General features: G+C 41.3%; 1 protein-coding gene, 1 long non-coding RNA gene and 1 pseudogene across 2 annotated transcripts; 2 read left to right on the top strand and 1 right to left on the bottom strand.

Annotated features, from left to right (window-relative positions):
- The first annotated feature begins 239 nt into the window (after positions 1 to 239).
- On the top strand, positions 240 to 1,406 carry LOC131308915 (ABC transporter G family member 1-like). Its single transcript, XM_058335962.1, has 4 exons — positions 240 to 293; positions 520 to 984; positions 1,078 to 1,164; positions 1,274 to 1,406. Exons 1-4 carry the CDS (start codon positions 240 to 242, stop codon positions 1,343 to 1,345), a joined length of 678 nt encoding a protein of 225 aa, XP_058191945.1. The 3' UTR covers positions 1,346 to 1,406.
- Positions 1,407 to 2,575: 1,169 nt separating this feature from the next.
- Positions 2,576 to 10,420, top strand: LOC131307110 (ABC transporter G family member 1-like; annotated as a pseudogene).
- LOC131308918 (uncharacterized) lies at positions 5,999 to 6,368 on the bottom strand. Its single transcript, XR_009194600.1, has 2 exons — positions 6,330 to 6,368; positions 5,999 to 6,230 (listed from the first exon to the last, which is right to left on the bottom strand). It is a non-coding gene; the product is annotated as an uncharacterized LOC131308918 (long non-coding RNA).
- Positions 10,421 to 24,074: the final 13,654 nt, after the last annotated feature.

The following is a 24,074-nucleotide window of genomic DNA, read 5'->3' as shown; positions in this document are numbered from 1 at the left end:
TTATCGGATATTTCACATGAAGAGAATGGGCTATTACATGTTTTAAATTAATTAAAATGTGATAATTTAAGCCAATGTTGGGGGCAAAAGTATATTTTTCAAGTTTTATACATGTTGCTGATGATTTTTAAAAATTCATGACCGCGACACCCGATTCTCGCGACGTATCACCGATACGTCCCGATACCGATATACCACGACCGATACCGCGACAATGACCGATACCACGATTTAAAACTATGGGTGATATTTTGATTAATGGTCGCACACAGACTTTGGCTTATGGAACATCAGTAAGCAAAATATAAACCTACTAACAAAATCAAGGAAATTGATTTTTGCGCTTCGCTTTTGTATGCAAACGCTTCACTTCATGCTAAAGTGGAGTGCTTTGTTTAGCCAAAAAAAAAAAAAAAAAAAGGAACGCGAAAATCAGCATCTCAAAATTAATTGTCCGTAATCTTTATAATTCTCACCATCACTTGAACATAGTACTTGTTTTGCATTTCATTAAACAAGGCTTATGTGACTCAAGACGAAACTTTGATCACAACGCTAACGGTCAAGGAAGCCGTGTACTACTCCGCTCAGCTCCAATTCCCAAACTCAATGACGAAATCTGAAAAAAAGGAGAGGGCGGAGACGACGATAAGAGAGATGGGATTGCAGGATTCCATGAACACGAGAATCGGAGGGTGGGGAGCCAAAGGCCTCAGCGGGGGCCAAAAGAGGCGAGTGAGAATCTGCATCGAGATTCTGACACGCCCGAAGCTCCTTTTCCTCGACGAGCCAACCAGCGGGCTAGATAGTGCAGCTTCCTACTATGTCATAAGCAGAATCACGAAACTAGAGCAGAGAGAAGGGAGGACTATCATCACGTCCATTCATCAGCCGAGCAGCAAAGTGTTCGGTCTGTTTATCAACCTTTGTCTCTTGTCTTCGGGTAGAGTGGTGTACTTTGGCCGTGCTAACGCGACAAATGAGGTAAAAGCACAGAGAATTCCTTAAATTGCAGGCATACTTTTTTTTTCCGAACCATTTGGTATGACTAATTGGTCTTGATTTTGATTGATGTAGTTTTTTGCATCGAATGGTTTCCCTTGCCCAACTCTTCAGAATCCATCAGACCACTTCCTTAGAACAATAAACAAGGATTTTGACGAGGTAACACACCAATTAGTACTGCAACTTGGTTTTAATTGCATTTCAATTTCTTATTAGTATGCAAGTTTATGCAGTATATTTTATACTAGATCATGTGATATTATACCAGGACATAGAACAGGGTTCGAAAGGAAAGAGAGCAACAGAGGAAGTGATCGAAATTCTCGTTAACATCGTTTAAATCTTCTGATGGCTACCAAGAAGTTAAAAGACAAGTTTCTGAAATATGTAAATAAGTAACGAAGCAAATACCTTTAAAACCTATCTTTTCTGCCGTGCTATATTTGCTTCTAATCTCACTTATTCCCGGAGCGCTAGCCTATTACCTAAGCGGACTTCGTCCAGGATTCGAACACTTCTTGTACTTTGATTTGGTTCTATTCACCTGCATGGTCCTTGTAGAAAGCCTAATGATGATCGTCGCGAGCATTGTGCCCAATTTCCTCATGGGCATAATCACAGGTGCAGGAATCCAAGCAGTACTGGCATTAGGAGCAGGATTTTTCCGGTTACCAAACGATCTCCCCAAGCCGTTCTGGAAATACCCTTTGCACTACAATGGGTTCCACAAGTACGCGTATCAAGGGATGTACAAGAACGAATTTCAAGGACTGAATTTTCCAAGTAACCAAACAGGGCGAAGGGGCGTGATCACCGGTGAATATACAACAACAACAACATAACATAATCCATCTAGTCCCCAATCATTGGGGGTATGGGCGGGGGATGATTGAAAACAGACCTAACCTTTGGCAATATATGCACAAAGTGACTGCTCTCAGAATACCACTGAAAAAGTGGCCCCCCTAAACCTCCAAGAACCGAGGAGCTACAGGGACGTTTTGTTGTAAAACCGGTGAATATATTTTGAAAAATGAATTTCAGGTGGAAATGGGGTATTCCAAGTGGGTTGATCTTGGGATACTGCTGGGTATGGTGATTTTGTACAAGGTCCTGTTTTGGCGATAATCAAGATTGTGGAAAATGTGAAGCCTGCCATTAGCAAATTCATGTATGTGAAGCCTAAGCAGAAAATACAAGTGATGGAGACTCCCACTGCTACTCCAATTCACATGAACTAGCTTTTCTCACCATTTCTTCCCTTTTCCGCGTTTACTGAGTTTTCATGTAATCATCAACCTAAATATGTAGTCATTGCACTTGCGTTTTTCTATATAGTTAAGTTCGTAGGTTTCATCTTCGATTAGACTTTGATCTCAAGTTATTCTAGAGACCTACAATTGGCAGCCAAACCTGTGTTTTTGTGAGTGTGTTGACTGATCTACTTCTGGTTTTTCGCATTTTACCTCCAATTGAAACTGCCATGGGCGCATATCTAAGTTTACATTCAATCTTATATACTAATTATATCCTATCTCACAAGTGATGGTGGAACCTGTTTGGTCACAAAATGGCTCAAGGACTGAGCACGAGCATGCCTGGACTTGTCGCGTCTAACGTAAAGGACTGGATGCCCTTTTTCTGACTTCTTGACCCTGAGCGAGAGTGTTGCGACCCTGAGGGCTAAATCATAGTGATGGTTCGTGATTTTGCCTCAATGAGCGAGGACTTAGCAATTTCAAGGGTTAAGCCTACGAAATAAGCAACTAAACAGAAGCCCTACACAACGAAATGAAAAGGATGTATATATTTCCCCAGTTATGTGCATTCTTATGACTGTTAACAAAAAAAAAAATCGATTGTCAAGTACTTCATTCATTCATTGTATTAAGACATAGCCATTATTAACCTAGACCTAACTTGGTAAGATTATCATTCATAATATACCTTCAAAAAAATAATCTTTCATAATACTGTATTATGCTAACAATAACTATATTACATTTAAATTGATCAGAAAGTTGGAGATCAAGGACAAACTCTCTTTTAGTTCAATTTTAAAAAGTTAACAACCCATTAATGGAAAATCTAGGCCTAATCTGTGGGTTCGATTTAATAAATAAATAAACATAAATGCTAACAATACAAATTACATTAATTCTGCTGTCGAGAATTTATACTTCGCACCAACCTTAGAACAATCAGAACAGGGCCAAAAATAATTGGACTTCTGTGGCTCACTGCACAAATAACGTGGTAGACATAAATCGGAGATCTATTAGTCCTGGAAAATCTTCTAACTGTTGGTTTATAACTTAGGTGTTCGGGCCAGATTGTGATATCTCACCGTCGCACCTACCGACTAATAAAGAACCGCACTGAATGCAAGAAGAAATCTCAATAACTGAGATTTCTCAATAACCGAGCATAAGTTAATATAAGCAGAATTCTGCCTTCCCTTGTCACTGCATGCCCTCACCAGCTCTTTCTTTTTTCTCTCTTAAATACACACGACAGAACAATGTCCACACTTCAACACTCCATGGAACCTAATGTGGGTACCTCTCAACTGATCAACTTCAACTCATCAGACACACATACCGATACGAAAATCAAGATTCACTCAGTGGAGGTGGAAACCAGCACTAGTCCAATATTGCCAGAGTACCATGGAGTAATGGTAGATCACGAGGACGTTAGAGTTGAGCCTCTGTTGGACGACGACATGGGAGGATTTATGGGTCACGGTTTCAGATATAAAAGGTAGACGGAGACCCATCGTCCAAGGCCTTACGGGTTACGCGCAGCCCAGTGAGGTCTTGGCCGTAATGGGCCCTTCCGGCTGTGGCAAGACTACCCTACTCGATGCCTTAGCAGGTACGTGTAATATTTTCCCATTTTCAGGACAATGATATACACTCTGATACTAACAAACAAGTGCACGTATCTCCTGTGCGATGCACCCAAGGGCGGATATAGTATAAGCCTAGATGGGTCACGTGACCCAACTGAAAATAGGGCTGCAAAGGAGGGCCCCCAAGTTTGAGGAGGTAATATGGAGTATATTTAATCTCCTGAAAACTACACAAGCCTATTCTATTGTTCCAGTGGTAAAATATGGCACCTCTGCATGCACGGTGGAGGTTCGAAACCCAGTGCTTACAAATTTGTTTTTGTCTTTTCAGAAGTTAAAAAACACACTTCTCCCCCAAAATTTTGAGTCTATTGCAACTCGAACCTAAATTTAAACTAACATATGTAGCATTGGTACCACAAACCCATTAAAATTAATGTTATTTGTTACACAAATCAATTAGGATAACTATAAGTTCTACGTAAAAATGAACAAAAATGCTTATTTACTTTAATATTTTACTGTTTGTTTATTTTTTATGTTAGCTCAAAATTAATTAACACTAACAAAAAAATATGTGATATATTATATACTCATTTTCAAATTGAATAATAAAAATTGATGTGAGTTCACCTACAACTTTCAAATGTATAGAGCTGGTTCTAAAGAAGTGACCCATCTTAAGAAAATTCCTGGATCCGCCACTGGATGCACCGATAAAAACCAATGTCAGAATCCCTTTCTTTTTTTTTCAAATGTCACAACTTATGCGTTAATGTATTTACTTATGAGAAAATCTTGTTTACAGAGGTGCTGTAAACAAACTCAATCTTGACCGTCCAAAAGTGTTCTGAACAGCTGTGATTGGTCGGAGATGTAAACAGCATGTTTACGGCACCTCCGTAAATAAGTATATCTCATATACTTTCCCGGAAAAGTTTCATTAAAATCCAGACCGTCCAGAACACTTTTGGACGGTCACGATTGAGTCCGTAAACAAGATTTTTCTCCTCTTGGTATATTTAGTAACATATCACAAACTGCAGGGAGATTGGGAGCCAACACTAGACACACTGGTGATATTCTAATTAATGGTCACAAACAGGCTCTGGCTTATGGAACATCAGTAAGGATTTAAAATAAATAAAAATTCCTCAACTTATTTAAAAACTCCAATCCCTTCAATAACTACTTCTTTTTTTTTCCTGTTTGTCATCAAATCAGGCTTATGTGACTCAAGATGAAACCTTGATTGCAACGTTAACGGTCATAGAAGCCGTTTACTACTCTGCTCAATTTCAGCTACCGAACTCCATGTCCAAATCCGAGAAAAAGGAGAGAGCAGAAATCACGATACGAGAAATGGGATTGCACAATTGTATGAACACGAGAATTGGAGGCTGGGGCACCAAGGGCCTCAGCCGGGGCCAAAGGAGGCGGGTGAGCATTTGCATCGAGATCCTGAAATGACCAAAGCTTCTTTTCCTCGATGAGCCAACAAGCGGACTAGATAGTGCAGCTTCCTACTATGTCATGAGTAGAATCACCCAACTAGAGCAAAGAGAGGGGAGGACTATCATCGCGGCCATCCATCAACCGAGCAGTGAAGTGTTTGAACTGTTCGACAACCTTTGTCTCTTGTCTTTGGGTAGAGTGGTGTACTTTGGCCCTGCTAGCACAACAAATGAGGTAAGAGCAAAGGAAATTCCATGTATACATCCTGGAAGTGTTTTCATTGAAAAAGTTTGTCTAGCTACTAATTCATTCATTCGTCATTATTGGAGAGGTAAAGAATTCACAGAAGTTAGGATGTGTTTACCAATATTTCCTCAATCGAAATCGACGGAGATTTTGGGAAACAAAGCCAACAACAAAAATAAGGGCGAATGCGGCCATGTCTCCACAAGACGGATCCGTGGTTCCACGCCGTATTTCAGGACTTCACCGGAAGAGAAATGGCAGTCGAGTCAAATGTGAGATTAAGAACGAAATTGAAGACAAATAGAAGAGACTTCCATCAATCTTCAACGATTGATTTATCGCCGTGAGCGACACATCGAAGATCCTAAGTTAAGCTTAGAATATGAAATTCTACTCCTACTCCTAATTATAACCCGAATGGGTTAGTAATGCCAAAAATTAAGACAAATAAAGATAGACTTTGATTTGTTGGAGAGGAATTACAATGAAGTCTTAAAAGACTATTTATAGAAAACAACAAACGTAGGAAATAACTTCCTAACTTCTCCACTAGTCTTCATTCAATCTTTTGCTTCCACTTGTCAAAATAACTTCCCACTTCCCTTCAAATGTGTAGGAGCATGACAAGTGTCCTTTTAACTTCCACATGTGTAGGAGCAAGCCAAGTGTCCTGCATGCAAATAATAATAAAAGGAATACTAATATTAGTTCTAATATTAATACGAATACTTAATAATAATAAAATAGGAAGCATTCTCATAATTGCCACCTTTCGGTCGATCATCGACAGGCGGTGAAATATGGTGTAAACAATGCCCCCCTTATTCATTTGGGTGAAGAGCTAACGTAACCCAAGTGAATAATTTCACTAGTTTTAAATCACCCCTCTGTCGATATCGACGGGTAATAACTCTTTATGGTGTAAACATTTATGCCCTCCAACTCAATTGGGCAATCAATTGATACCAGAAACAGATCATGTTGGACATACGTGGCCTATCGAATAAAGGCCTATATATCAAAACTCTACGAATGGCATATCGATAAAAGGATTTATGCCATGAGCCTTAATCAAGCACAAGCATTTGTTTACTTAATTTCTCCCCCAACATTTGATAAAGAAAAGGCCAAAACACGCGCGTAGCAAACGACAAACATTCCCCTTGATCAAATTATGGGAGTTGAGATTCTTTCAATAAAGAAAAGGCCAAAACACGCTCGTAGCAAACGACAAACATTCCCTCTATCGAATTCATCCGAGATTTCGGAAAACAAAGTTGAAACAAGAGTAAGGGCCAAAAGCAAGTAATAACCTTTTACAGTGAAAACATTTATGCCCCCAACTTTCGAAGAGTTTTTGATAAATTTTACACCAATCTTTTCATTTTTCGACTGGTACCATAAAGCCTTCAAGGCTTAATAACCACCGTCGAATGGTGGCATGCCTCAGTCGATTAGTTTCCCTTAGGCTTTGATTCCTACAGGAAGGAAACCGGGAACGTCGAAACATGGTTAGTCGATCAGAGCACTACGCATATGCCATGAGCCTTGCCTAATCCCCACAATAATGAACCCCACAATAATGAATTTTAAAGTCACAAACAACAGCCAATTAATAGGCATCATTTGGCTTCACACGTTGGCTACTATATATATGCATTAATACCAAATACCAACATCTATTAGCCAACTCCATCAAAAACTAATTTTCCGTGTCCTCCAAAAATGTATATTGATCGACAGAAATCAATACGCAGAGTATTTATAGCCATGTTTGGCTGAAAACATTCTCCATGGTTAAATTTTCACCATTACTCTTCTTAACCAGTACGGAGGAATGGGAGGATCATTTTCTACGTCAACCATCTATGGTCTAAATTGAAAAACTCTAGTCGAATGACTATTTTCATGATTCGACTTGCTTGAGTTTCAAATTTTCGAGCCCCTAATTGGCTCTTCTAAAGATGAGTTTGCCCCCCTTGCAAACTCGATATCAAAAGAGGGCTAATTCTCATTTCAATCATCCATTTCAATCATCCTTACTAAAATCTGGATGAAGGAGACATAGATGCCAACAAGACCTTTGAAAATTTTCCAGTCGCCAACGATGAACCATGGCCTCTTTTTAAAACAGTTGAAAATCATAAACTATGAAGGCCTTTAGGAACACAGGTGGCGCCCAAAATTACAAGTCTCTACATGTCCATTATCGACTGCAAAGTGTTCAAAGTCGACTAGACCAAGCAACCAAACCAATTGTTGCCATATATCCAAAGTTGAATTTCTGCCCCCCAAATTCATCATCGAAAAGAGGGACGAATTTTGCCCCCCAAGACTCATGGGTATAGCCTTTCAATGATGCCAAGAATTCACAGATTGTCCCACTTAATAAGGTTAATCTTCCTATTGGATGACATTCTTTAAACACATAAATTAGTGTAGCCTCTGTATTAGGCTAGAATTTTTCATCTCTTACATTTGTTTATAATGAACCCTCTAATTTGGGTTCATATTCGAAACAAACAAAGCCATGTACCCTGTCGAGGAGCAATTGCAACACAGCCAATCACAGTGGCTTTATGCATACCTGAATGAGGTCTTCACTCCATTTAATGTTTGAATTAAAAAGGCTAACACTAATCCAAAATTGGATTAACGTATTAAGCCATATGATAGTCTCCTGCACTATTTCTTACCAACGAGACTTTCTGTGCACATTAATGGCCAAATTAACAGTTACATTTGTTCCAATTTAGGGACAAATTTCACTAATGGCCTTTTTTACAAAAGATTATCGAAGCCTCCATGTTTATGGCAAATTAAATTTTATTGGAGACCCTCACATTTGGGTCTAAATAAAGGATTTACTTCATGGCCAGTTGTTTATTTAATCTTCTTTACAAATGACACATTTCACATTCGTTCAAGCCTTCATACAAGGCTGAAATTTTAACAAGAAGCAAAGACAAATTCTTTACGAGGCAAATCAATGTCTCTTTTGAACCTTTTTGTCAAAGGCAGAGACATGGTTCAAATCCCTCAAACAGTTGGCCAACAATTGGCCGGCTTCTTTTGAACAATAAATTGCTTTCAAGCCCATCATGCAAAGCTTGAAAATTATTATTTTTACATTTGATCCGGAACCTGACTGTTCCAATTGGCCAACAAATGGCCGTTTATCTATTACGTAAAATGTCAAAAACCTTTAAGGTTTTCTTTTCACATATGATTTCACCATTACTTCTGATTTAGTAATGATGCCCTCCTTCTAGCGCCAAAATTGTTTACCAATATTTCCTCAATCGAAATCGACGGAGATTTTGGGAAACAAAGCCAACAACAAAAATAAGGGCGAATGCGGCCATGTCTCCACAAGACGGATCCGTGGTTCCACGCCGTATTTCAGGACTTCACCGGAAGAGAAATGGCAGTCGAGTCAAATGTGAGATTAAGAACGAAATTGAAGACAAATAGAAGAGACTTCCATCAATCTTCAACGATTGATTTATCGCCGTGAGCGACACATCGAAGATCCTAAGTTAAGCTTAGAATATGAAATTCTACTCCTACTCCTAATTATAACCCGAATGGGTTAGTAATGCCAAAAATTAAGACAAATAAAGATAGACTTTGATTTGTTGGAGAGGAATTACAATGAAGTCTTAAAAGACTATTTATAGAAAACAACAAACGTAGGAAATAACTTCCTAACTTCTCCACTAGTCTTCATTCAATCTTTTGCTTCCACTTGTCAAAATAACTTCCCACTTCCCTTCAAATGTGTAGGAGCATGACAAGTGTCCTTTTAACTTCCACATGTGTAGGAGCAAGCCAAGTGTCCTGCATGCAAATAATAATAAAAGGAATACTAATATTAGTTCTAATATTAATACGAATACTTAATAATAATAAAATAGGAAGCATTCTCATAATTGCCACCTTTCGGTCGATCATCGACAGGCGGTGAAATATGGTGTAAACAGGATGCAACAAATAGAATGTGTGATTCCATCTTTTACAGATTTTTGCAACAAGAAAGGCAATATTGATAAGTATGGTTGTGATTATTTTCAGCCCAGATGTGCGCTCCTCATGTTTTTAGCTTCATTCCTTAATTTCATGGCAATTGGTGGCTTCCCCTCATTCGTGGAAGATATGAAGGTAGGAAAAGATCGCGATCCCCTCTCTTACGTAGTTGTACTAGTAATGTATGGTTCCAAATTAGTTGAATGTCATGCATGTCGCGACCTTATCTTCAACTAAGTTTTGTCACGGCTCTAGTAAAAATTAAAAGAAAACTCAAACGGTGTAAGCCCATGGTTCTGTGGCCAGCAGCCCCTATGCCTTGGGAGTGTCATGTGCACGAATTCTGTATCTTTTTCTTGTTACTTATAAACTTTCCCCAAATCTATCCAGGTTTTTGAAGTGGAAAGACTAAATGGTCACTATGGCACCACTGCGTTTGTCAAGGGCAACACACTCTCTTCTGTGCCATATTTGCTCCTGATCTCACTAATTCCCGGAGCACTAGCCTATTACCTAACCGGACTCCAAAGAGGATTTGAACACTTCGTGTGCTTTGATTTGGTGTTATTCACCTTCATGATGCTGGTCGAGAGCCTAATGATGACCGTAGCGAGCATCGTGCCAAACTTCCTCATGGGCATAATCGCAGGTGGAGGAATTCAAGGTTTAATGATGTTAGGATCCGGGTTCTTTCGGTTGCCAAATGATCTCCCCAAGCTGTTGTGGAAATATCTTGTGTACTACATTGCGTTTCACAAGTACGCGTATCGGGGACTGTACAAGAACGATTATGAAGGATTGTGGAGTATTTTTCTTGTGACCAAACAATTATGAATGATTATGAAGAATTTTCTTTGTGCAATAGTAAAATGCCCTTCTCTTTCTCCGATGGAGGTAGCTCAGAAGCACAAGTCTAATTGCTCTTATCTGGTGTTTTACAACTATGATACTATATCGGTACGAGAAATTCTTTTTCATGGTTTTGCCGTGAATTGTTGTTTACGGTGTAGCAGACCGAGCGAAATAGCTCGTGCCATTTCCGAACGTGATCCAGTGGTCCAATCAACTCTAAGTTATTTTACCCTCGACGTTTGGCATGCTGACGGCCTCCATAGCCGAGGGCCCTGTTAATTACGATACGCTTAATCGCCTCGGCCTCCGGCCCCCATATGGACGGGAAACACGTTCGGCTGCAAACCCTCCGATGATCACACAGCACGCTCGGTGCCGAATGAGCGTGGCCATCATTCCAGCTCACCTGCATGGGAACAACAACCTTGTTAGTGGTGACATTCGTGACGTCATCCGAGCGGTTATCGGGATAAGGATAGGGGCACGTGAAGGTGCCAGCTCATCCTACAAACGGTTACAAAACCCTAAATATGATGTAAGGGTGACATCAGCCGACGTGTGTTGAGTGTTGGTCAATCTTGGAGATCAAGCAAAGAGGTTCTCTATAAATATCCCATTATACCTTCTTGGAAGAGGTATGGACAGAAAAACCCTAGCTCTTAGTTCTTAACTTCTCGCTGCAAGTGAACTGAATCTTACACCGGAGGGCCATTCCGGAGAACCTCCGGTGTGGTCTTTAGCCGTGCTTCATTTTGCAGGGCAAAGAGAAAAGCTAGGAGCAGATCTCAAACCCTTGGTCCAAAAGAGTAAATCATCTGGAATGGAGCCCCACAATTTGGTGAACCCGACGTGAACCCTTTTTCTCAGATCCACGGCGGCTCCTCCGTGTCCTCCACCTCTTTTGTCCCATAGATCTCTTTCCACCAAATTTCCACCATTTTCCCCCTAATAAAAATGGGCGGAGCACCACCACCTTCTCTCTTTCAACCCCTCGGATCCTCTATACACATCACCTCTAAAACCGGTATCAACGCCGCCTCCCCATCCCACCCCTGGATTTGCTCTACCGGGCGTAAGCGCTTCCATTCAGCGTCCGGTTGGTTTAAGTGAAGACACTCTAGCATACGTACAAATGCTAGAATAGCAGCAGGAACAAACCAACGTTGATGTCGCCATTCTCAAGATGGAGATCGCAAGAATCAAGGCCAATGAACGCCCGGCGGCCTCCCACTCCGGCTCTCAGGGACGGCGCTGATAAGCGGCCAAGATTGTAAAGTCTTGGCGCTTAAAATCCTTTGATTTGTAGCGTTTGTTTTCTTACTTTATTATTTTTATTCCATTTTGCACGTAAGGTTGTGTTTTGATAGTTTTAGGAAATATGTGGCATTAAAGCGGTTTTTATAGCTAAGGATTGCTCACGGAAGTTTCCAAGCATCCAAGGCTTTGTGGCGACGCCCCATTAAGTCCCCTCGGGTGATTACTGGAGAAGGGGTAGAGCGTCGGGTCGTCGTCGGGCTGATAAGACCAAGGGAAGCCCAAAATATAAGTTTTGGAGACTATGAACCGGTACTGGGATTTGGCCAATACCGGTACGTGCTGATTAGAGTTTTGTTATTGGCAGTTTTTGAAGACCTTGTACCGGTATTGGGATTTGGCCATTACCGGTTCATGTTGCAGAATTTCTCCACGTTTTGCTACCTTTTTCAACCTTCCACTTTTCGGATATTTTCCACTTTTGACTACTTTTAGGATATTTATAAGATATTTTGTGAGAGAGAAGAGGTATCTTTGTATAAATAAGGCTTCCTTCTCTCCTCTTTATCTTTCTTGTCATTTTTCACTTTAAGGCTTCCCTCTCTCCTCTTTATCTTTCTTGTCATTTTTCACTTTAAGTCATTTTTTAATTTCTAGAACTCCATTAATGGTCTCCAAGCTTTCTTAGTTCATTTCTTCAAGAACACTAGTAAGTACTTCTCGTTTGTTCTTTTCTCGTTTATTAAAGTTGTAACAACCCTGATTTTTGGTAAATAAAAATTTCGTTAAAAATTTAAATTTTTATTTTTAATTACTTGGATTGCGTTTGAAATTCTTTTTTAATTTTAATAATCCGTCATAATTAGATTTGAGACTTATAAAATTATATCTTTTTGCACGGACAATATGGTCATCTTCTAAAGACAAGTATGTTTGTAAAAGCATCTGTGTATTTTCCTAAGTGAGTAAATAATATTTTTAAAATTATATTTCTTGACTAGAAATCCTACATGGCAAACAGAATTAGTTTCTAACCAATTAGTTGAAGAACCTAACCCTAGATGAACTTTTACCCATTGGTCGATAAAAGTTAGGAAAACTTTTATCCATTGGACAATAGATTAAATCTAGATTTCTACCAAGAGTACTTTACTAGATTTGTTAAAGGTACATATATATAGTTATATATTGTTATATATACACATGCTTAAAGGACTATGGTATTATTTTAATGAATAAAGTACCTCACCCTTTTATCCATTGGTCAATAACCGCTAGAAAAATTATTACCCATTGGATAATAGCATTGGTCTTTCCAATAAGTACAAGGGTTATTTAATAAATCATTTTTTAGATTTCCCATGAGATAATATATATGTGTATGTACTTTATAATAAAATACCCTAGGATTCTCTTGGTACAAAATCCATTATTATAATAGGAAAACATGTGTCAAATTGGATTATTTTAATAAGGGGTTTTGATCTTATAATTTTTTTTATTGGATCCTTGGTACCTACTTATATATTTGAATATGTGGACATGGGTACATATATATATATATATATATATATATATATATATATATATCATATTATATTAAAGCCTAGATTTCCTAAAGTACTTAATTTAATATTTTAATAAGAAACATGTGCTAATTTAGATTATTTTAATAAGGGATTTTGATCTTATAATTTTTTATTGGATACTTGGAAATCTTGATAGATTATATGGTACCTAATAGTACCTACATATATATTTGATTAAAAGGACATGTAGTCATTCAAGTCTTATCTTTTTTTTAACCATTGGTCAATACATGCTAGGATAAATATTACCCTTTGGATAATAAGGTTAGTCTACCAATAAGTACTAGGATTTTATTAAATAGTCATTTCCTAGATTTTTCATGTGATTATATCTTTAAAAATATGTATATGTACCTTATAAATCTATTGCCATAGATTTTCTAAAGATATTGTTATATATAAATACAGAAATCCTATTGGTACCGACGGTACCCATAGGGAAAATGCACCGACGCCACCGGACGGCCTTCTCCGGTCACCGGATGGCCGATCCGAGCCGTCCAAAAATTTTAAAAAATAAAACCGAGTGGCCTTACGCGAGAATCAATGGCATCCGAGGTGTGTAGGGTACTTGATCCGAGTACCCCTTTTTCGTGTATATACACGTATATACAAATATACACGAAAAATGGGTGCTCGGATCAAGTACCCTACACACCTCGGATGCCATTGATTCTCGCGTAAGGCCACTCGGTTTTATTTTTTAAAATTTTTGGACGGCTCGGATCGGCCGTCCGGTGACCGGAGACGGCCGTCCGGTGGCCGTCGGTGCATTTTCCCTATGGGTACCGTCGGTACCCATAGCAGTACTCTATATAAATATGTGTACTAAAGTACTCTAATATAATAATATAATAAGAACATGTGCTTATTAGATTAGTTTATTAGGAAAATCTTGGCCTAGGAAGTCTTAAAAGATTATATAGTACCTTGTAAAGTATTTTACTAGATTTTCTAAGTACACAAATATATATATATATGGGTACATGTACCTTTTGGCCTATTATTTTTCTAGAAAAATCTATACCCATTGGACAATAATTGCTAGGGAAAATTTTATCCCTTGGGTAATAGCCAAGACTTTTGCTATAAATAGCACCCCATTCTTGCCATTTAACTCGCACCTTCCAACCTTTCAACTTCTCTCTCTAGAAATTCTTGAGTTCTTACTTTGTTCTTTCTTGTTCTTGGTGTTCTTGAGTTTTTCTTGAAGTTCTTCTTGAAACTCATCCCAAGCCGCCACTAAACCGCCACCCAACCACCCTCTTGATCCAAAAGTTAGTAGTTTTTAGTCAAGAACTAGTTTCGAGAGAAATCTTTCTCTTTCAAAGCTACCGAAAGCTTACTGTAGGAAGTCACTCCGTCCGATAGCCGACTTACTTTTCCGTAGCCGTCCTACCGCCAAGAAGAACGGTAGATTATTCTCATCCCCTATCTCTAAGTATATGTACAATACCTCTACTTACCTACTCTACGTATATTGTATGTTGTTTGTATATCGAAATGCATGGAAGTATTCGTATTTTGATCTTTAAGATGGATATGAACATGTATTATGAATTGTTTGTATTACTTGCCTTGTTGTAAAGCATAAGTGATCTTCACTCCAAAGGCGTCCGTACATGCGGCGTTATGCTTTGAGTTGAGGTTTGAGCATGATGATTAATATAGAGTTGGATGATCTTGCTAGTTTAGTTTCAAGATTACAATGAATGATTTATGATTACGTACGTGAAAAGTCCAACCGCGGAGTCAATGCATGAAAACGAGACACGGAAATCGAGAAAGTAAAAACATGACACCTAGGGTGTGGTTAATGAAAAGATGTGTTTCGATACCGCAATGTGGCTGGACATGGTAGCCCATTGTATGTAAGGATTTTGAAAACCATAGTGTGGCTGGACTTGGTAGCCCATTGTGTGGTGTGTGTTGCCATGGGACCGGACGTGGTAGTCTCATTGGAGGTAATTTAATGTTTGTGAAAACCGCAATGTGGCCGGACATGGTAGCCCATTGTGAAGATTGCCAATGGGGCCGGACGTGGTAGCTTCATTGGTAATATGGCTTGGTTATCCGCGGAGAGGAGCCAATGCAAAGTTTTGTGTGCTAATGGGAACCTGGGACGACAGAACCATTGTGAGGATACTCGGGAGACCGGAACGGTGGAACCGAGGTTGGGTGTGTTAAAACGAATTTGAAAATGTTGATTTGGTAAATGAAAGGTGAAACCAGTGACACGGTCTACGATGAGTCGCGTAGGAGAAATACAGAGAATCTTGGACACCAACGTTAGTTGAATATTGACTGTGAATGTGTCATTGTTAACCATTTCATTATGTATGCATGATCTATGTGAAAATTGTTAGTTTTATGATCTATTGTTTGTAAGCTAAGGGTTAGTGGGTATAGGTTATTCTATTGAGCTTTTGTAGCCCATGGTGTTACCTTTGGTGACCCTGACATATTATATCGGCGGTGACGCTGGTATAATGTGTCAGACTTTGTAGATGAACAGGGTGAGCTGTACACCTTGGAGGCTTTTGGAGCCAAAGAGCTGGCTAAGATGGAAGAACAGGCGGAGCTGTAGTTAGGAACCTTAGTTTTCCTTTCCTTGTGTAATGAAAGTACTCTTACGGAGGTTGTGATCTAATAAAGAGCCAGACTCTATTTAGATATTCAATAAAATTGTCTATTTAACGTACCCAAAAATTGGGGGCATTACAAAAGTTGTTTGTACGGACTAGATCCTTGGTAATATCAAGTTTATTTTCTATTTCTTCGGTTAAATTTCATGTCTTGTTTTTATGCTTTCTTCTATGCTTTAAATATGTGTGAGTAGTCGTTAGGCTGAGTCTCGGGATACCCTTTCTCGAGGACTTAGGTTGTCATTTGGTTCTTGAATCATCGGGCTTAAAAGCATGATTTTCGGAATAGAGCTTAACTTGCATTTTTGGTCTAAACAATGGGTGTTAACTCCTTGGTAAGATGTTTAGTCAAGCGGTCTTGGCAAGCAGCTTACCGAGGGCTCGTGGCCTCCTATGTGTTCGACAAATATTAAAAATAAGTTAGTTCATCTCCGTTTAATCACATCTTTCGTTAAACGTAGTCATTAAAGCTAAATTCTCCGGGCGTGAGCACGTGGTCGTGACTCTTGCCTGAGTTATAATCGAGAACCAGTAACGGCCTAAGTCAAGGGTTAGACGATCCCAAGACTTGTCTTTTTTAGTTTATAAAGCTCTTTTCTAATCTGTTGCTTTAGCCTTTCCACCATTCAAAGCAAAACCAAGTTGGCCATCTTAAATGCCACAAACCATCATATAAAACCTACAATCTGATTAAGTTATATTCGAATTCCCTGTGGTACGATCCAGGTCTTACCGGTTTATTATGCTACCGACGATCTAGCCCTACGCTTGGGATTTTTCTCAACCTTATTTGAAGGCGAGGTTCGGAGGTTAAGCATTTTTGGCGCCGTTGTCGGGGATTTCTTATTATAAGCATATTTGGAGGATCGACAAACCACTGTAAGTACCCCATTTTTTTTTCCTTTTGTGTGTATTGAACTCAACTTAGCGGATACCTCTAACTGAGCCACCAATTCGACTTGAGGTTTAAAGAAGCTAATTTGAGTATCAATTGTCTTTTTATTGTTTTTATTGCTTTTATATAGCCATGGCGGTGGCATAACCCCACGAGACTGTTTGAGAACGAGGCGGTGGCATAGCCCCTCTAGTGTGTTTGACTAACGTGTGCAGGTTATATGCTCAACATCTATCGTAGCCCTTTTTCCAATCGACTGCATAGGTCTGCTTCTCCTCCAAGGACTCATAGTATTATTCAATTGTATTCTTCCCCGCGTGAGTTATCACCTCCGTCAAGGCCAATGGCAGAACAACCAGCTCGTACTTTACGTGATTACTTAACTCCGGAGAGAGGTCCACATGTGTCCCCGATTGCTATTTCAAATTGCACTACCGCTAATGCGTTCGCTTTCAAACCAGAATATCACCGAGTTATACCGAAATTTCGGGGGCGTGAACTTGAGGATCCTTATGCTCACATTCGGGAGTTTGAGACCATTGTTAGCACTTTTGTGACAGGACCGGGACAGCTCGATCAAGCTCGCCTTAAGTTATTCCCTTTCTCGCTCAAAGACAAGGCCAAGCAATGGTTCCATTCTTTGAAGCCTCGATCCCTGCTAACTTGGGCTGACGTCCAAGATGTTTTCACCACCAAGTTCTTCCCGGTTAGCCGAACCAAGCTTCTCATGGATCAAATTCAGAATTTGAAGCAAAAAGATGGGGAGGTCTTCTATAAGTATTGGGAGCGTTACAAGGATTTACTCGCAGCTATCCCACACCATAATTTTCCCATGTACCTTGTGATTAACTACTTCTATTTGGGTTGTGATCGGGAGTCCAATCAGCTTCTTGATACTATGGGGAGCGGCGACTTTATGGGGAAGGATCCCAATGCTGCTTGGAAGTTCTTAGATGCTTTGGCGGAAAGGGATCAAACCTGGCAATACATTGATCCAGGCGAATAAGCAATGAGGAATCAAGGTCCGAGAGGCTCCGGTAAGTTTTCGTTGAACGAGCATAACGGTCTTGAGACACAGTTGGATGAATTATCTTTGAAGTTGGACAAAATGAAATTAGACTCGGTCCAGGTGAAAGAAGTGAAAGAGGTGAAAGAAGTTCGACAAGTGGAGGAAGTGTGCGTCATTTGTGAGACTGTGGGCCATTCGACCGACAATTGCCATACCATTCCCGCCCTCCGACACCACTATAGTCAACTCCCCACAGAAGAGGTGTACGCTATGAACCAACATTGGGATCCATATTCTAATACTTATAACCCGGGGTTGCGGTCGAATCCGGCTTTTCGTTGGGGTAATCAGAATGAAGCAGGCACTTCGTCAACTGCTCAAGCTCCTCCTCCTAATCAAAATTAGACTTGGCGGCAACCTCAATTTCAAGGCCCACCACGGTTCCCTGCGCCTCAGGGCCCGCCAGGATTCATTCCACCGGGTCAATTTCAAGGGCAGCACCAGTTTCAGCCACAACAAGCACCGCCTCCGCGGAGATCTTTGGAGGACACCATGAACGCGTTTTGTCAAGCCACATTGCCGAAGCCCGGGCTCCACCTCCCGAAGTTGTAGAAGTTCAACCCCAGCACAACCGAGGCTTACACCCATCTCATCAGTTACCGAAGCACTATCTCATGCGTAACCAATGAAGACGCCATTATGTGTAAGGCATTTCCCTTAAGCCTTGGACGCCTCGGCCTATTGTGGTTTAATCAGTTGGAAGCAGGGTCGATCCATAGCTTCAAAGAGCTCGAAAGAGCTTTTAACTATCAGTTTATCACAGGCAACAAGCAAGCCAAGGAAGAAGATGCCTTGGCACAGATGAGGAAGAGGCAAGGTGAAACACTTCGGAAGTATGCCGAGCGTTACTGGCAATTGTTTAACGAAATACCTAGTGTTGATTAGTACTGGGCATCAAGGAACTTCAAAAATGGATTGGAGACAAGAAGCAAAATTCTGGACGAACTGGCGATTCGGGCACCTCATGGCATGAACGAGCTAATGAGGACGGTCGAACAGTTCTGTTCCTACGAACAGTTCCTCGCCGAACGAGAACTCCAAGGAGGACAAAATTCCACCGTGCCCTAAAGCCTTCATATCCCTACTCCCTAAATAGTAGCCCCTAAGCTTGTGGTTGCAGCCCAGCCGAAGAAACAAGTTAATACAGTCAAGGTGGCAAACAAGAAGGTTCCCAAAGCCCACGACTACATAGCTGAGAGAGAGCCGTTCGTTGTTTGGCCGAACCCTCCAAAGCTTAACACTAAAGATGGGAACGATAATAATCGGAAGAGGTGCTCGTACCATAACGAGCTTGGGCATTACTCTACGGCTTGCACTCCATACAAAGCCCTATTGGAGAATCTGGCCGCCCAAGGGCTTCTAGATGATCATATTGACTGGACCAAAATGCTGAGAAGACAACCGAACACCGGTGGACAAAACCCTATTCCTCGTCTGGTCGGAGTCATCAACGTTATTCATGGATCAACAACAAAAGAAGCACCAAAGCAGCTTCGTTCAGAACTTGATAAAGCTCAGAAACTTACCCACATTTTTTCTATTGGCAGTGCTCCTAAACGGCTAAAGACGCTTGAGCGTTCCTGGTTAATCACATTCACCGAGTGAGATCTTCAACGAATTCAAACACCCCATAATGACACTTTGGTGGTCACAGTGCAGATCTCAACTCACTCAATCAAAAGGGTGCTTGTAGATCAGGGAAGTTTGGCAGAAGTGATGTACTTATCCCTCTTCAAGGAGTTTAAAATCTCATAGTCATCCCTTCTCCCAGCCGAGATTCCCTTAATTGGATCCAGTGGAACGCCTGTCTGGCCGCTCGGTAGGATCACTCTTCCCGTTGTCACAGGCTCGGTCGCTTCTAACTTGGAGTTCGTCGTCGTGGACGCCCCGAGTCCCTACAACGCAATCATCGGCCGAAATTGGCTCCATTCTATAAAAGCTGTCGCCTCAACCTACCACCAGGTGGTTTGATACATCGGTGCTCACAGCCGATAGGAAGATCTGTTGGGAGACCAGTTACAGGCCAAACAATGCTATGTTTCAGCCATTGGAAAGACACCAAGCTCCAAACGAGTACATTAGGTTGAAGTCCCAGACAAGCCGATTCTAGAGGATGTCGGATCTCTACCCGAACAAAAATCAATTGAAGACCTTGTGAAATTCCCACTTAACAAAGATGCATCACGATATTTCATGCTCGGCATAGGTCTGTCGGAAGCCGAGCGTGAAAAAATGATTCAGTTCCTGAAAAACAACATTAAAGTCTTCGCCTGGACGCCGTACGACATGCCAGGTATCGATCCAAAGCTCATCCAACACTCACTCAATGTCTCCAAGTCGGCAAAATCGGTGATTCAAAAGCCTCGACGATTGGCAGCCATTCACGCCGAAGTGGTAAACGAAGAAGTGGGCAAGCTCCTTGAAGCAGGTGCTATCAAAAAGGTGCAATACCCCACTTGGCTTGCAAACCCTGTGGTGGTAAAGAAGAAAAATGGAAAATGGAGGGTCTGCGTGGACTATACCAATTTGAATGACGCTTGCCCAAAGTACTGCCTTCCCCTTCTGAAGATAGATTAGTTGGTCGATGCAACAGTGGGTCATGCTTGGCTTAGTTTTTCCGACGCTTACCGAGGCTACCACCAAATAGCCATGGACCCAGACGACATGGAAAAAACAGCTTTCATCACCCCCAGGGGCATCTTTTGCTACCTTGTTATGTCGTTCGGTCTGAAGAACGCAAGGGCCACATTTTAAAGAATGGTCTACCTTTTGTTTGGCCTGCTCATCGGTGAAATCATGGAAACCTATATTGACGACATGGTCGTCAAAAGTCTCAAAGCTGAGAACCACCCCTCTCATCTTGCCGAAGTCTTTGCAATACTGAAGAAGTACAAGTTACGACTTAACGCCGAAAAATGCGCCTTCGGCGTTAGCTCCAGAAAATTCCTAGGTTATCTTGTCACTCGGCGGGGCATCGAAGCGGATCCGAACCAGATCTCGGCAATTTAGCAGTTAAAGCCACCATTGACTCCTCGGGAAATTCAGAAACTGACAGGGATGGCCGCAGCCCTTAACAGGTTTATTAGCCGCTCTTCGGATAAATGCCATGTTTTCTTCCAAACCTTAAAAATGCAAAGCCGACGAAGATTCAAATGGACAAAAGAATGCGACGCAGCCCTAACCGAGCTGAAATCTTATCTTAGTTCGGCTCCACTCCTCGTCAAACCAAGGCCTTTTGAAACGTTGTACCTCTACCTGGTTTTTTCTCCACATGTTGTTAGCTCCGCACTTATTCGATGGGAAGGCCCTGAGGACCAACCCATTTACTTCACTAGCAGAACGTTACTCCCAGCTCAAACCAGATACCTACCGTTGGAGAAGCTTTTTCTAGCATTGGTTACAGCTGCTCGAAAGTTACTCCTTTATATTCAGGAGCATCCCATCATCGTCCTCACGGAGTTTCCACTAAAAAAAACCTCTTAAGGAAGGCCGATCTATCAAGCCGAGTCTCCCAATGGGCAGTCAAATTGGCAAACTTTGATATTCATTTCGAGCCTCGAACCGCGATCAAGGCCCAAGTGTTGGCAGACTTCATTGCTGAATTCACTCTAGGAAGTCCAGATGAAGAAGCTTTGGTTAGGCCTAATTATGGAATGCTGGAATAACACGGGGCTCGAAAAACATGGAACCTATTTAGTGGAGACATCTGGAAGCTACACGTTGATGGAGCATCAAACAACAACGATGCGGGTGTAGGGGTTGTCCTTGTAACTCCTTGTGGCGTCCTTCATGAAAGTGCTATCACAATCAACTTTCCAGCCATAAACAATGAGGCTGAGTATGAAGCAATGCTCGCTGGGCTCCAAGCCGCTGCACGTTTACAAGTTGAAGACCTACATATTTTCTGTGATTCTCAACTAATTGTTAACCAAGTGACAAGCGGTTATGAAGCTCGGGACCCCAGGATACTAAAGTACTAGGCTACAACTCTTGAGCTAATCCGAAGGTTTAAGGGATTCCACATTGAACAGATCAACTGAGAGAACAATGCTCATGCCAATGCCCTTACAAGTTTAGCTTCGGCAAGCAAAGCATCTGAATACAGAAGCATCAACCTCGGCGAGATCTCCCAGCCAAGCTTTGAAGTCCCAGAGGAAATTCTTAGCATTAGTCTCGGTCCCAGCTGGATAGACGAGATAGTTGCCGTAAAAACGATACGCTACCCTCGGACAAGAAAGAAACCCATCGAATTTGAAGCAAAGAGGCCTACTACTGGATTTCTGAAGGCGGCCAAGTCTACCGAAAAAGCTTCACGGGGTCGTACCTCTGTGTTATCCATCTTGACGAAGTACCATCAATATTGGCCGAGCTCCATTCTGGAAGCTGCTGCTATCACTCCGGTGGTCGTTCCCTCTATCAGCGAGCTCTAAGTCAAGGATACTTCTGGAAAGAAATGAAGAAGGATTGTGAAGAAGTGGTCAAGAAGTGTAAACCTTGCAAGCTTTTTTCTCCAATACCGAAGCAGCTTGCTCAGGCCTTCAAGCCTATCACCAGCCCCTGGCCCTTTACTCAATGGGGCTTGGATATAGTAGGCAAACTACCCATTGCCCCCGGAGGCTTCAAGTTTTTGATAACTGCAACTGATTATTTCTCAAAGTGGGTGGAAGCCGAGCCCCTGGTCACAACTACTGAAGCAGACGTTCGGCGATTCATTTGGAGGAACATAGTAACAAGGTTCGGAGTACCTCATGCAATCATTTCGGACAACGGCTCTCAATTCATCGGCAAGGAGTTAACAGGACTTTGTGCTGAGTTCAGCATTCGATTTTTTAACTCTACCCCATCCTATCCCTAAAGCAATGGCCAGGCTGAAGCCACAAACAAGACAGTATGTGCTGGCATCAAGCGTCGGCTAGATTCCAAATGAGGAAGATGGGCCGAGGAACTGCCTCAGGTTCTCTGGGCCTATCGCTCAACCCCAAGACGCTCCACTGGCCAAACTCCCTTTGCAATGGCCTTCGACATGGAGGCTGTTATTCCACTTGAATTCAGGTTCCCAACCCTGCGCACTGAAAACTTTTGATCCACAAACTAATGATGAAGCAGTAGCTACCGAGCTTGTTTTAGCCGAAAAAAAGTGGGACGATGCCCCGCTCAAACTAGCTAATTATCAGCAGGAAGTCGCTCGGGGCTACAATCGGAACGTAAGGCTCAAGAAGTTCAGAATCGACGCTTGGGTCTGAAGGAAGGTTGTCCGAGCCAACCAGAAGACAAAATTCAAACCTAATTAGGAAGGTCCCTATAAGGTGGTCAAAGAGGTCGGCAATGGCTCATACAAGTTGGAAGACAAAGACAGACGGGAGATTGAGAACCCTGGAATGCTCTAAACCTCAGGAAGGCATACCTATGAAGTTTCTGCTTAGTTTTGGTCTATCACGGCCTCTACCAGTTTATTACTTAGCAAAATTTTGTACCTATTTTGGTCAACTCTTTACTTAATGAGAAGTCCCACCTATTTCTGAAGCATCAATGTTCTTTATTATTCGATTGAATTGTTCAAACTTCGATCACTTAAGCTCGGCCTTCTGGCCTTTACAACTACGTTCGGATCAATCATCCACAAAACACATCGTGGCTCGGACAACTTGACGTCCAGCCACAACACGATCAACAAACTTACAAGTTTGCTCTTGGCTCGGCTATGTTCATACTTTGACTTGAACTAATTGGCCACTTGAAACATTTACTTAACATGTTACCTTGGCTTAAGACTGGCATTTGAGCCGAGCCTTATACCAACGTAGGGGCTGTTATGAGTAAATAACAAAAACTTGGAAACAAGCCAAGGTTGCTTGACCTTTGGCCAAATTGAGAAAATATTTCTAAGGCATAGAGGAATATTTAACAAAGCAACACATTTGAGATTTTTTCTAAAGCATTGAAGATATACAGAGAATTTAGAAAATCCTAGCAAGAAGGCTCGGCGTGGTAAATCGTTTGATGCCGTCCCCCTTCAAACTATTACATCTGGCATGGTAAACTCCTAATGTTCGGAGCCATCCAGTCCAAAACAAAGTTCAAAGCATTTGGAAAGCAAAAAGACTTGAGAGAAATTCCTCAAAAGTTAAAGATCTTCATCAACGGCAGCCGATTTAAACTTGTTCACCTTAGTCGATTTGAAAAT

Source organism: Rhododendron vialii, chromosome 11a (assembly GCF_030253575.1).
Source record: "Rhododendron vialii isolate Sample 1 chromosome 11a, ASM3025357v1".
In the NCBI taxonomy this organism is placed as follows: Eukaryota; Viridiplantae; Streptophyta; class Magnoliopsida; order Ericales; family Ericaceae; genus Rhododendron; species Rhododendron vialii.
This window is presented reverse-complemented; position numbering and strand designations above follow the sequence as displayed.